Source organism: Durio zibethinus, chromosome 2, assembly GCF_047325235.1.
Source record: "Durio zibethinus cultivar Kanyao isolate XHJ-2024 chromosome 2, ASM4732523v1, whole genome shotgun sequence".
In the NCBI taxonomy this organism is placed as follows: Eukaryota; Viridiplantae; Streptophyta; class Magnoliopsida; order Malvales; family Malvaceae; genus Durio; species Durio zibethinus.
Window position 1 is genome coordinate 7,831,352 of NC_143163.1, and position 14,677 is coordinate 7,846,028.

At 24.9% G+C, this 14,677-nt stretch overlaps 1 protein-coding gene across 1 annotated transcript; it reads right to left on the minus strand.

Annotated features, from left to right (window-relative positions):
* Positions 1-9,879: 9,879 nt before the first annotated feature.
* On the minus strand, positions 9,880-11,702 carry LOC111308383 (uncharacterized). Its single transcript, XM_022906704.2, has one exon. The coding sequence runs from the start codon at positions 11,462-11,464 to the stop codon at positions 10,127-10,129; it is 1,338 nt and encodes a 445-aa protein (XP_022762439.2). The 5' UTR covers positions 11,465-11,702; the 3' UTR covers positions 9,880-10,126.
* Between the last annotated feature and the right edge of the window lie 2,975 nt (positions 11,703-14,677).

Below are 14,677 nucleotides of genomic sequence, written 5' to 3' on the forward strand. Positions count from 1 at the left end.
TCAACATCATTGTTGTCAATTACAATGCAAGTTCTACTTTAAAATCAAACTACTTATCACCAATGTCTTGATCCAATTACTAGACTTCCATTTCCAGTTTATATAACTAATTGTGAATGGTTAAAAATATTATTTTTAAAAAATTACATTTAATACATTGTTATCCTTAAATTAAAAAAATCATTAATTATAAGTTTTTTAAATTTTAATTTCATGAATGAATAAAAAATTTATCATATTTTTTAAATTTTTTATTATATCTTAAAAGATATATATCACATTACTAATCTTAATAGAAAATTTTTAAAGTTCTTCTATTAGTTGGTATGATAATTTCTTTATTCTTTTTTAAAAAATAACATCTTAATCCTTGCTTATTGACATCTTAAAACTTAAAAAAATTGATAAAATCTTGATAATATTAGAGTTGATAAGGTAGTATTTTGATCAAAATGTTGAACGTGAAAACTCAAAAACTTTGATAAAATCTTTGAAATCTTGATGATGTTTGAAGAAAGGCAAGTTTTCCATTGGTAATTCTTTAAGAAAAAGCAAGCATCAACGTTGCAATCCAGTTGCATTATAAAAATGGAATTTGGGGGTGACATTCATGGACAAACACATGGAGTATTAATTTCATAAACCATAAAACAAAATCAAGGTTGGCAACGGATATCATTGTTAAAGCCTAATGCAAGGTCCTATTTATTAAAATAATTGACCAAACAGTACGACTGTTAATATCAATAGTTAACAAGTCTCCATCACTGTGACCAATCCTAAAACCACGAACAAATTGTCGACAGATTAATACCACGTGGCCATATCACATTGTACCTCCACGTATTCTACATATTTTATCTAATTAATTATTTTACATTCAAAACACTAAAAAATATTTATAATTAATGTTAAATAAATTTGATAGTATAATATTTTCTATCCATTTTTTTATTCTATTAAGCTGTTTCTTTCATATCAACAAAGTATATTTTCTTTAAGCATGCCGGCTTTATATTTATGAATATGACCAAGTTAAAGGTTAATTTAGATATTCCTTTTTATTTTAATAAAATGGAAATTAATTTGGATTTTGAGTTTATGAGGAAATGTGATTATATAATATAATAAAATTTAACTAATATTCGTATGATTTGTTGGTAAAGTATTAAATTTTTAATTTTTTTTATAATTCAAATTTTTACCACCTCAAATACCAAAAGACGAAATCTAATCCTTTAATATATATATATATATATATGTATATATATATATATGCCTAGTGTATTTTTTATATTTATTTTCTAATATATATTTTCATTAAGAAACAATTAATATGGGCATGTATAAAAAAATAATAGACATCTAACTTTAAAAAAATAAATATCTAGATATGAATTTAAATTTAGTACTTATTTATTTACTTTTATTTTTAGAGTATATTTCCTTTGTAAGATTTATTTATAAACTGGTGATGTAACTATAACCATAAATAAATCCTTAAAAACTCTTAGTTTATAGTTCTAACTTTCTAGCAGTCCTTCATGCATATATTATTATTTACTTATGTTTATTTATGGGTAGGAGGGAGAGTAATATATTTTTTCTTTGTGAATTGTTTTATAATTTTGAAACATTCTTGCCTGACTCTACTCAAGCTTGGCCTCTTTACCTTCTAATATATTGTGCAATCCTTTCCCTTTTTCCTATTTTCTTCTTTCAAAGGAAGCATTTTATGATTAATTAAGTTCAACTTGGACAAGTTAAATAGGTAGTAGTAAACTTTAAGATGCAAACTAATTTTTTTTTAGTTATTCAACTCTTACTCCCTTTCAGTTAAGCATCGCAACATCGAATATCTATGCGATATTTATAAAATCCCCAACTGAGTTGGTGTCAAATTCAATGAGTAAATTGATAAAAAAATAATAATAATAAATTATAAAATAAAAAATATATATTAATAAAGTTATAATGGTAAACTATTTTTTTAGGAGAGACATTCCAATTTTAAAATCCACTTAGTTTTATTTTTTATTATAAAAAAATTTATATTTGATTTATTATCGGTGTATATATTTTATATACTATTAGTAAATCGGATAATGTTATCTCATTAATAAAATTAATTAAATAATATCACCTCATTCATGAGTAAGTTTTTTTAAAAAAATGTTAATTTTTATATATTTATTTTAAATTTTAATATTTACTTATTAATAAAATAGTAACGTCAGTTTGACTAACAATGTATAGAGTTTATATATTGACAATTATAAAAATTTGTACATGTTTAGGTAAAAGAAGTTTCCTCATTTTCACTCTTTAAATTTTATTATTCAAATAAATATAAAATATTTTATTTTTTAAATTTTTGTCTAAATAATCAAAATTTAATTTAAATCCGTGAGTGTGCATAGGACTGGACTACTAATGGTAAGAAAAATGTTTGTATAATCCGTTTCTCATGGCGATAGGATCCATGTTCCGGCCTGGTCTGTGAAGTTGGTTTGGACTTTGGAGCATGTGGAGATGGGCCTCTTGACCTAAAGCTAGTTGGTTTGATCTAAACCCACGATTGTTGTGGATCAGGGCTTGGGTACCTTTGCAGCCCAAAATTAATTTATTTTTGTTACTGTAGATAAACTTTTTTTTTTTATATATCAGGAGAGTAAAGTTGGTATAAGTAAAGGTAAGAAGAAAATTTGATTTGAAATCAGATATTTGATGTCCCCTCAAGCTCTTTTAATTACTAAGCTAAAAGCTTGAATATTATATATATAAAAGTGTGAACTCTAAAATTATTAAAAGTAAATGACATAAATACTCTTATAAATTTTAAGAAATAACAAATTTACGTTTAAATTTTTAGCATTGTTATTTATGTATTAAAGATTATTTTTCATTAAATATATATAATTTATTAGTTAATTATTTAAATTAATCCAAAAGTGTTAAAAGTAAATCATATAAATATTCTTATGAATTTTAAAAAATAACAAATTTACCTTTAAATTTCTAGCATTTATTTATTTATTTAATAAAGATTATTTGCCATTAAATATATAACATTTTATTCGCTAGTTATTTAAATTTAAATCAATTAAAAATTTACAAATACAATTTATATCAAATTAAATTACATTAAAATTTTATTTGTGGGATATAGTGGATGTGTTGTCGAAAATTAACCCAAATTTACTTTTTCTTTTTTTGTAGGATTTTTTTTGTTCAATTTCATAAGTAATAATTCAATTAAATTCATTTAAAACATATTTCTCATCCTATGGGCTATGGCATACTATGAGTCTTTGATATTGAACAAAAGATAGACAAAATATTTCCTATGTTGCTCAATGAGTCATTATTTTAGTCTAAATTATTATATCATAACGTTTATGCCCCAAAAAACATTTAATTTTATCTTAAGTAAAACATAAAATTTTTCTTTTTCAAAATACAATCTAATTTACTCTTTATCTTCTTTAATAGTACATATCATGAGTCCTTAAATACATTTATATTATTTATTTATTTATTTTAGATAAATTAAAATTAAAGTTCTTACAAAATTATTAATTAAATTATCAAAATATTATTGAGAAAGAGTAATACATGTGTTGTGGTAAGTTTGTATGTTTTAAATTTTTCTATTTTTTATGATAAATATACATTTATATGTTTAATGATTGCAATGGTTTATTTATTTTACTATAATATTTCTAATCACTCTATGCAATCACGTCTTAACATTACAATGACTAATGAATCTTTGTTTTATGAACATAATCTTCTGTATATGTGAATTGTTACTAAACTTAGATTTTATTTTGTCTTCTATAGATTGATTCTATATTACATCAAAGTTAATTTCAATCAATCCTTATTTTTTTATTTTTAATTTCAAATATTTTTTGCTTAAGATATTTTTATGAAACCATAGTCAATATTGTTAATAAACATTAATATTGAAGAAGAGAAATTATTTGATATAATGTTAGTTGAGTTTTTTTTAATTTCACAAGTGACTTAAAAAATTAACACATCACTCACTTATTTTTTCATTTAGATTTTTTTTTTAATATCACTCACTTATTTTTTCAATTAGTCTTTTTTAATATACTCTGAAGCTTAAAGGGTATGTGTGTTATGTTACTAATTTCAATTGTGAAATTTAAAAACTCTACTATCAATATATTTTATAATTTTCTCTTGAATAATATAAATTTATTTTTTTCAATTAAGAATGCTCTAGAATATTTTTGTATTTTGATAGTGAAAAATATTTTAATCACATGATTAATTGTACGCATTTTGTTAAATGATCAAAGCTTTGTTAGTTTTGTAACCAATTATTATATTCTTTGAATCAATAATGTTATAGTTTATTTTCTGTTATTTGTTTATATTTTTTAAGTATATGATTATTAATTTTTACTCTTATCATGAAAGCATCTATTTAATAATTATTTACACTTTTTGAGTGTATTTATTATAGATAAATACATGTATCATCTATGATATCTACATATAAAAGTGTGAATTCTAACTAATATTAAAAGTAATTTTTTTATTTGTTACACTCCTATTAATAATACACTGCATGCCAATCATGCATGTCCAACCAATTCTTCAATTCATAAAGAAAGGAAAACTTATAATCAAACTCATTAGTTGCATAATAAAAAATTTGAAGCATGAGGATGTGAAATAAAATATGTTTATTTATATAATCTTACAATTAAGATCATAAACTAATTCAATTAATAATGTTAAATTATATATATACAAAAATAAAACAAATGAATCAATTAATATTTCATACAGATTGTAAAATTATTAAATTAGTCTTTTTATTAATCAATAGGTCAATATATCATAATATATATATATATATGAAAATGATTAAAAAAAAGGTGTTGGATGACAAATGATAATGTGACGTTTAATTTTTTTTTCTCTTAATGCATAAAAAGTGCTCCACTTGAAATTTAGTCAATTTTACTATAAAAAATTTTATTTAAATTTTAGCTAAATATTTAGAATACTCACAAACATATACATATTTTAGATTTTATAGCCTACCTTAAATTAGACAATCTATAATTAAGAAAATTTTTAATATATATCTATATTATATATAAAATGTGATAATTTATTAAATTATCTCTATTTTTTATTTAATATTTTTTAGTAAATTAAAATATTATCTATTTTTCATTTATTTTCTTATTAAAATGGTTTATTTTTGGTTAAGTCATTCATGCCCCAGTTAACGCAAACAATACGGCTAAAAGGCTTAAAATAGTTTTTCTACAAATGAATAATTTAATGTTTATAATATATTACACTTATTAATATGATTTACACAATTATATTAATTATAGAAGATTTAATGATAAATTAATCTTAACTTAATAGTAAATGTATAACAATATAGTAGCAAATTATTGATAATTTTGTTATAAATTAATGATAATTTAGACAAAATCAGTAACAATTTTATACTAAATTAATGATAATTGTATAATAAATTATTGATAACTTAATTTTAAAGTAATAATAACTTAATAGTGAATAAATAATAATTTAGTAGTAAATAATTGATTAAATAGTGTATGATAACATAATAATAAATACATAATAACATAGTAGGAAATAACAAATAACTTAACAATAAATCATTTATACATAATTGTAAATGTATAACATATATTAGTAAATTAAAGATAACTTAATAAAAAATAAATGATAACTTAGTAGTTAATTATTGATAACTTAGTAATAAATCAATGATAACTTAATAGTAAATTAATGATAACTTAATAGTAAATAAGATTCAGTTTAATATTCCCTCCATCCTAATAAAATTGTCACATTTTGATTTTTGTTGGTCAATTTTTTTTCAATTTTAATCACCTGTTATTTTTTATTTATTATTGATAAAAATATGAAAAAATATTTTAAAAACTTTAAATGAAGTGGTTTCTAAATATATGTTCTGTAAAATTTAATTTATTAAAATATTTAAAATAATAGATGTCAAAGTTAAAAAATTTTAACTAAAAAAATCAACTGTGATAATTTAATTGGAACATATAAAATGAGTAGTAATTAATTGACAAATTTAGTAATAAATCATAAATAGCTTAGTAATAAATCAATAATAATTTAATAGTAAATAATTTATAACTAAGTAGTAATTAATAATTAAAAATTAAAAGTAAATCAATATAACTTAACAGTAATCATCAGTAAATTAATAGTTAATCAGTAATAATTTAATATAGTAAATTAGAGATATAACTTAATAGTATATCAATTATAATTTAGTAGCAAATTAGTAATAATATAATAGTCAAAGCATAATAACTTAATAATAAATCAATTATAACATAGTTGTAAATATATAATAACATAGTTGTAAATTAATGATAACTTCATAAAAAATAATAACTTAATAATTAATCATTGATAATTTAGTGGTAAATCAATGAAAATTTAGTAGTAAATTAGTGATAGCATAATAGTAAATTTAGTTTAGTTTAATAGTAATTAAATTATAAATTTAGTAGTAAATCATAAATAACTTAACGATAAATCAATGATAATTTAATAGCTAATCACTAAAATTCAATAGTAAATCAATGATAACAAAATAGCAAATGTATAATCGTATAATAGTAAATCATTAATAATTTAGTAGTAAATTATTGATAATTTAATAGTAAATCACTAATAACATAATAGCAAAATATTGATAACTTAATTGTAAATAAGTGATAATTTAGTTATAAATCAATAATAATTTAATTGTAAATTAGTTAATTATTAATAACTTTATAGTAAATCAGTAATAACATTATAATAAATTATTAATAACTTAATAGTAAATTAACAATAACTAAGTAATAAATTATTTATAACTTAGTAGTAAATTATCTATAACTTAGTGATAAATCATGATAATTTAGTAGTAAATCAATGATAAGATAATAGTAAATGAGTAGTAACCTATTTTTTAATTAGTGGTAACAGTTTTTTTATACTTAAAGCGACTAATGATTGAACCCCGATTACTAGAAAGAGAAAAGGATTAGGATAAACCTACCATGAATTTATTCATTAAAAAAATTTAGTAGAAAAATTCTAAATTTAAACGAAAGAATAATGTTATATTATATAAAAAAAATTATCTCATATATTGTAATTAATTGATAAAATTAATAATATACCATAAATAACTTAGTAGTAATTTAATAATAATTTAGTAATAAATAATTGATAACTTAATAGCTAACTATTGAAAACTTAGTAATAAAATAATTTAATTAGTAAATGCATAATAATATAATAGTAAATCACTAAATTTAGCAATAAATCACTAATAACATAGTAATAAGTCACTTATAACTCAGTTATATATTAATGATAATTTTGTAATAAATCATCAATAACTTCACAGTAAATTAGTTATAACTTTATAATAAATTATCAATAACTTAATACTAAATCATTTATAACTTAATAATTAATAACTTAATAATAAACCACTGATAACATAATAATAAATCAGTAATGACTTAATTGTTAATTCATGATAAGATTTTTTATATTTGAAGTTTTTAAGGATTGAACTCTGGTTACTAGCAAGAGTGAAGTAAAAATTTAGTAATAAATTAGTTATAATAATAAATCAGAGTTAACTTAGTCGTAATTTATTGATAACTAAATGCTAAATCACTTATAATTTAGTTGTAAATCAATGATAATAACAAATCAATGATAACTTATTAGTAAATTAGTTTTAGCTTAGTAATAAAGTCTAGATAACTTAATAGTAAATTATTCATATTTTAATAATAAATTAGTAATATAACTTAACAGCAAATCATCGATAACATGTAGTAGTAAATCATTACTAACTTAGTAGTTTTTTTTTGTTAAATATTGATATAGAGCTATATTTTTTAATATGTCTAACATATTTAATTCATTTTAAAAATTATACTAATTTTCATTTAATACTAAGGTATTGAGTTACAATATTTGTGGATATTTTTCACATATATAAATAATTAAAACAATATTCATATACCAATTACTATAACAATATATTTTTATTTTAAAAAATCAAATTTTGAAGTGAAAATTTGGAATAACTTTATCTATATTTGTATGTCATTGACTATCTAGTTGATAATATATTAATAGTAGCTAGATTAATGATATATCTTTACTAAAATAAATTGTTGTGTTTTATGGTATCATTTATAACATTGATAGCAATTATACAAAAAATTGTTGTCTTTAAAGATATTTTTAAAATGAAAGAGAAAAATAATGAGTTTAAATTTATTGAAAAATATCATAAAAAAATTATCTATGAGTTATTTTCTCAAGTACATAATATTTTAAATTAAAATATATGATCTAATAATACTAATAATAGTATGAATTCTATAAATTATAATTTTATAACCATATCGTTTAAATGATGAATTTTTTTAATGACTTATACTTGATAAATAATTAAGTGTTCATTGAATAATGAAATTATTCCATTTTAATTAAAAAAAAGAGTACAAATATTAAAAATATATTCACTATCAATTTTAAAGTCTAAGATTTAAAACATAATTTACCTTTAAAATATACCTTTTAATATTTGTCTAAAATAGATCATATCTTATTAATTTTAAAATTATGATATTTCATTATTTAACAAACAATAATAATATTGAACCAAAGTTAATTGAAAAAAGTATTTGAATATTTAAAGAACAACATGAAAAACTTTTTGATTAGGATAAAGTATACCTTTAAGTAAAGTTTGTTATTTAAACTCTTAGTATAACATATTTTAATAAGTTATGTATATTTAATTATTTTTTAAAAAATCAGTATTCGATACTAAAAGTAATTTTAGTCAATATCCCTTATAAATACATAAATAAACATCATTGATTATTACATCGAGATACTAATAATTTCTTATTATTCCATATCATTTCTTTAGAATATGTTTACAAATTAATATTTTAATTAGTAAAATTCATGTAAGTATGCAATTTTTACTATAAAATGAAATTACAAAATGATTTATATTACATAAATAAGTACATGTTAAAAACAGAAGTTAGTAATGAAAAAAAGTTAGTATATATTTACTTTATTTCAAGTAACAAGAACTTTATAAGAATTTGGTTTCAAATAAAAAAAACAAATTTAAATTTTTAATAGCAAATAGATGAAAAATAATAGTTTGAATGAGTTTGACAATGATCAATTACCTAAAAAATTTCTAAAATTGAAGATAATAATCTACCACTAAAAAAGCTTTAAAAAGCTCTAGAAGAAACATAAAATAGAGAAGAATAAAAGTACAAAATTCAATTTGATTGTGATAAAAAACAATCTTTTATAGTCGAAATTTTTTTAAAAAAATATATTAAAAACAAAGAATGAAGATGATGACTTAACATTAAAAGACTTAAAAGAAAATTTCTAAAAAAAATCAAAATAAAGAAAGATTAAATATTTATTTTAATTAGAATTTTAATTTTAATTTGTTGTTATATTTATTTTTTAAAACTTAAATTTATATTTTTAATTTAATTTAGTATGATAATAATTATTTCAATTTTATTATTATAAAATATCAAAATTATTATATTATATTATAATTATAATTTGATTAACAATCACATGCATAACACGTGAAATAAAATTAATATATATATATATATATTTATATTCCTCTCCAGTCTCCATTCCACTACAAAGTACAAATACGAGTGGATTTCACTCTTCTAAAGTTATATTTTGGAAATAACAAATTGTTTTCAATAGATTCAGCACTCTGAATAAATTCACATCAATGAGAAGCATTTTCTGATATTGCATTGGAAAAGATTAAAAAATAAAAAAAGGACAAGAAGCAAAGAAACAGGGGACGGCATAGCATTTGACATTACTATCTTCCTTTTAAAACAAATGGAAAAAACACATAGAACCGACCTCAAAGCAGAAATCCCAAATCCAAATTGCGTCATATTTTTAATGGCAGATGGCAAAACACACATATGATGAAGTAACAACTAACAAGACTGCAGCTGCAATTGCATTACCTCACAAGTCCCAGACTGAGGACACCCCAAGCACTCTGCGGCCAAGACTTTTCCTTGGCCTTCAGTAACAAAACTCTTGCCCAAGCTATCCACCCTTCCCATGACATTCTCTTGTCCCAAGGACTCCCCCACTCTAACATCAGAGTCAGCCCTCTCTCCGCCTCTTTTTCAGCCTCCTTAAACCTGCCTTTGTTCAAGTAAACCTGAGCCAACAAAACATGTGGCTCACCAATAAATGGGTTCTTCTCAGTGCACCCTACCAACAAGTCCTCAGCTCTTTCCATCCCACTCTTAGATCCATCGCAAGTAGCTTCCCAATACAAGTCCCTTGCCTCTACCTGTTCCTTAGCATCCAAAACCCTTGTGCAGTTCTCAAAAACTGGGGGTACCACAAGCTCAATTTCCTCATCTCTGTCCTTCTCAACCTCAGCACCACCAACACTTATCCTCTCCTCCAAAATTATGCCTTCATCTCTGAGTATTAGAGAATAAGCAGCACCCATTTTCGATATCGAGTTCATCCACAGCCCGGGCTTGCCATCTCCAGGCCATAAAGTGGCATAGTTATTCCCCAAAAACCTGAACCGTCCATCAAAGTTATCAAACAACAGATCCTGATAGCCGAAAAATTGATCACTGTAATCCGCCATGCTCATCAAAAGAAAAACAGCCATCACCCTTCTTGTGACCAAAACATCTTCACCTGTCTTTATATTTTTTACTACAATTCCATTCTCAGGTAACAGAACTTGAAGTTTCTGCCTCCAAACTTCTTCTCTATCGAATAAACCCTTTTCCTTCGCATTCTTCAAGGATATCTCCGACAAATTAAGGTGCTCCATGAGCTCAGAATCTAAGTACTTGAACAAAAGATTATCATGGATCATAGTCTGACGTGGAACAACACAGAACAAGTGAATCAAACGCTCTGCGGCCTTACCAACATGGCCTCGGACAACGTCTCTCCCAGTAGAAGCATCGAATATAGCAAGGTTTACATAGGCATTGGAGTAAGCGGAGTGAAAGAGGCCACAGAGGCAAACACAGTCAGGTGCTTTCCATATCTTTAGAATACGATATATGTCGACCAGATGCTCCAAAAAGCTACCATGTTTATGAGAACACTCTCCGGCACCAGCAGAACGCAGGACAGCAATCAATCCAGGCAAGTCTTTGTCAATAGATTCGAGCTCACCTCGAAGGAAAGGTCGTATAGAATCTAAGAGGGTTTGGAGGTATTGAGATTGTTGGCCTGAGGGCAGAGACAGTGAAGATGGCATTGGAACTTGGAACTTGCAAGCAAGGGAAGAATCGGTGAGATTTTGCTGGTTCATTTTCTTGGAAGAGCTCCCAAAAGAGTTATGATTATTTATTTGGATTTTTATCAAAATTTATCGATTTCCTGCAATAATAGGACAAGGAAAATTGCAAAATAGTAAGTTCAGATTCAATAATTACATTTGTCGCATTACATTGAAACAATTGATTCTTGTTGATAAGTCGATTAGATAATCTTGGCCAGTATTCGGCTAGGGTCTCCAGTCTACACTGCCCAGCCTGTCAAAATTCAACGATTTCTAGCCCATTCTCCATTAGCAAGTAAGCCCAGCTAGTCTCTGTTGGTTTGAGAACAAATGAATACTTGCAATGTCGGCAGCTTCTGGCCCATTTCTATAAAGGGTTTTGGACTTAGTCACTGTTGATTGTGAAATTTTGCAAGTAAACATATTTCTTCTTCTTCCTTAACCCCGCTTGAACTCTATATAAAGCAAGGTAATAAACTTCTATTTTCTCTGTTTTTCATCAAACTTCTTTCTTCTAAAGGGTCAGAATCATATATTGAATTTAGCCGACCAAATTCCTTGGCCTCTTTCTCATTTTTGTCAAAGAGAATTTTTCAATCACCATTATGTTATGATTAGCTGCTCAAAATTTTCTACCATTCTATGACCCACAAAATTCCTAACCCAATAACCCCTCTTTGTTTTTATTATTATTTTTTTATATATTGGAGTCAAATTTTCCATATATGATGCTGCGATATGAGTTAAATGCGCAGGACACCTTTTTTAGGTAATCCTTTATTTTCCAATTCATATTCCACTTCTCGATGGTTTCCTATTTTTTTAAACTATGATTCAAAAAGAAAAGAAATTGTAGAACCAACCGCACAGGTCACAAATGGTGGCTGTCAATTTACATCGCTTTTCTTATCTTTAAATAAAAACATTGGACTTTTTCAATTTATCTGTTCATCCATACAGCAACATTGAACCGACATGTCACGGAGCACTAAAATATTTTTTTTATATATAGTCAAACAAAAAATGCTTCACGAGTTCGATGTAGAGAGTGTTGATAATTTAGAATTTAGGTTGATTTTATTATTACACTGAATAAGAAAAAGTTTTATGAAATAATTTTGGTGATCTAAGTATTTTATAATAATGACAAATTATTTTAATATAAATATGAAAAGTTATGCTTGTGCATCAAGTTAAAAGTTATATTTGTTCACTAAAAATAATTATGCTTAATTATTGATAAAATATTTACATTTTCATTATGAAATGATTATTCGTTCCTCAAAAGTTATTTTATGAGATGATTTGTGTCTATATCATTTATATAAAAATCTCTTCTAGGAAAGTGTTATGAGCATTTTTAGGTTCAAAAAATATAACAGTCATTTCCCTTCATTAAAAATAATTAAGGGTATTTTTTTTGATCGAATTAAAATGTCAAATCGATTTAAATTCTTAAGATTATGTTAACTCGACTACTCTACTCATTAGACCCTCTTAGATACTAACTTGTTGTTCATGATTTGGTGGTCAACGTTCAACTTAGTTCGATCTATCAAATCATCCCTAACATTATGACTAACCTCGAGCAACCTAGTTTGCCTAAAACCTCCTATTTTACAAATATAAATAACACATTTTAGGTACCATTTAATTCATATTGCTTTATTATACTTTCTTACAATCTCTTTCCTATATACTTCCTTAACCATTATTTGACTTTATCATCGAAGCACAAAAGTTGGGGTACAAACACTGGGACTACCCTAGCCTTTGTCTTTAATCGGTTTTTTCTTTTTCATTTGATTTCAATATTTTATCCTTAGAAGATAACTCGATACAAACATTTGATGTGCTAAGTACGAATAATTCCATTCAGCCAAGCTCATAGCAAAATGCCACCCAAAAGGAAAGTCACCAAGAAAGGAGAACAAGCTGTTGCAACTGAAATAGAAACCCAGACTAGCCAACCTAACACAGACATATTTGCTGCAGTAAGCCCCATAATGGAGCCAATTCCTAGCCCTAAATCAACAATTACAATCCCTCAAAGAAATGATGGAAAACCTAAATCCACCTTAAACATCCAAACCGCTAGATCTAATCACCCCAAAAACTCCACAAGTAGAAAAGTTACAGAGCTACAATGGCATCGTAGCCTCATCGATGTCAAGATATGAAAAGCTCACTACTCCAACTACTTATTACCATAACCATACATCAACATAAGCCACCATCCAAAAATTCGAACAGATCGTCCCAGAACCCCAATTAAACAAAAACCTAAAAGTTCATATACATGTCATGGAAAAAAAGTTGAAGGGAAAGGCCTCTGCATTTGATGACAAGCTGAACTTCATGGAGACCTTGCCCTTTACTGAGAAGATAGATTAGACCATGCCTTCAAAAGGGTTCAAAATGCTAACCTTGGAGACATATGACATTACATCTAACCATTTTTATCATTTATAACTTTATCGAACTAATATGATGATACAGGAGGCCTATAAAGCTTTGATGTGTAAAGGATTGGCCACTACGCTTAAAGGGACAACTTGATCATGGTACTGTAGTTTGGAACCGAGGCCTCTAACTATGTTCAAATAGCTCAACCACTCATTCCTGTATAGGTTCATCAATAGTCAACAAATAAAGAAAACTACATTAAGCCTGAAGTTGATTTACCAAGGCCAAAATAAGTTTTTGAATGATTATGTCACTCGTTTTAATGTTAAAGCCTTTTAAGTGTAAGACCTAGAACAAGTTATTATAATTGCTGCTATAACCAGTGGACTTGGTGATAAAGAGTATCACTTCAAGCTTACCTTTTCCATAGAGCCACCAAAGAATTTGGCCAACATTCTACTAATCGCTGAAAAATATATCAACGTTGAAGCTATAATGAAAAGCAGCCAAGGTGAGAAAAGTTCAACCCCCTCCTTAGCTCACAAAAGAGAAAAAAGGTTTACGATCCCTCACAAGGGAAAAGACTAGGGTACCCTAAAGCCAAAAGCTCGAACGAACAAAAAAGGTACATTACATTGAATACCTCTTGAGAGAAGATTTTGATACATATTGAGAAGGAGCCTGAACTTAGATGGTCGAAGCCACTAAGACGTAATACCAGAAAAGACCTAACAAATAAATGTGTTTTCCATTGAAACTTTGTCCACAATATCGAAAATTGTATCAACTTGAAAAATGAGACTGAAAATTTGATCAAAAGAAATCCACTAGGAAAAT

Coding starts and splice junctions, on each gene's coding strand:
- LOC111308383 (XM_022906704.2), bottom strand. CDS start 11,464: ATGAACCAGCAAAATCTCACCGATTCTTCCCTTGCTTGCAAGTTCCAA.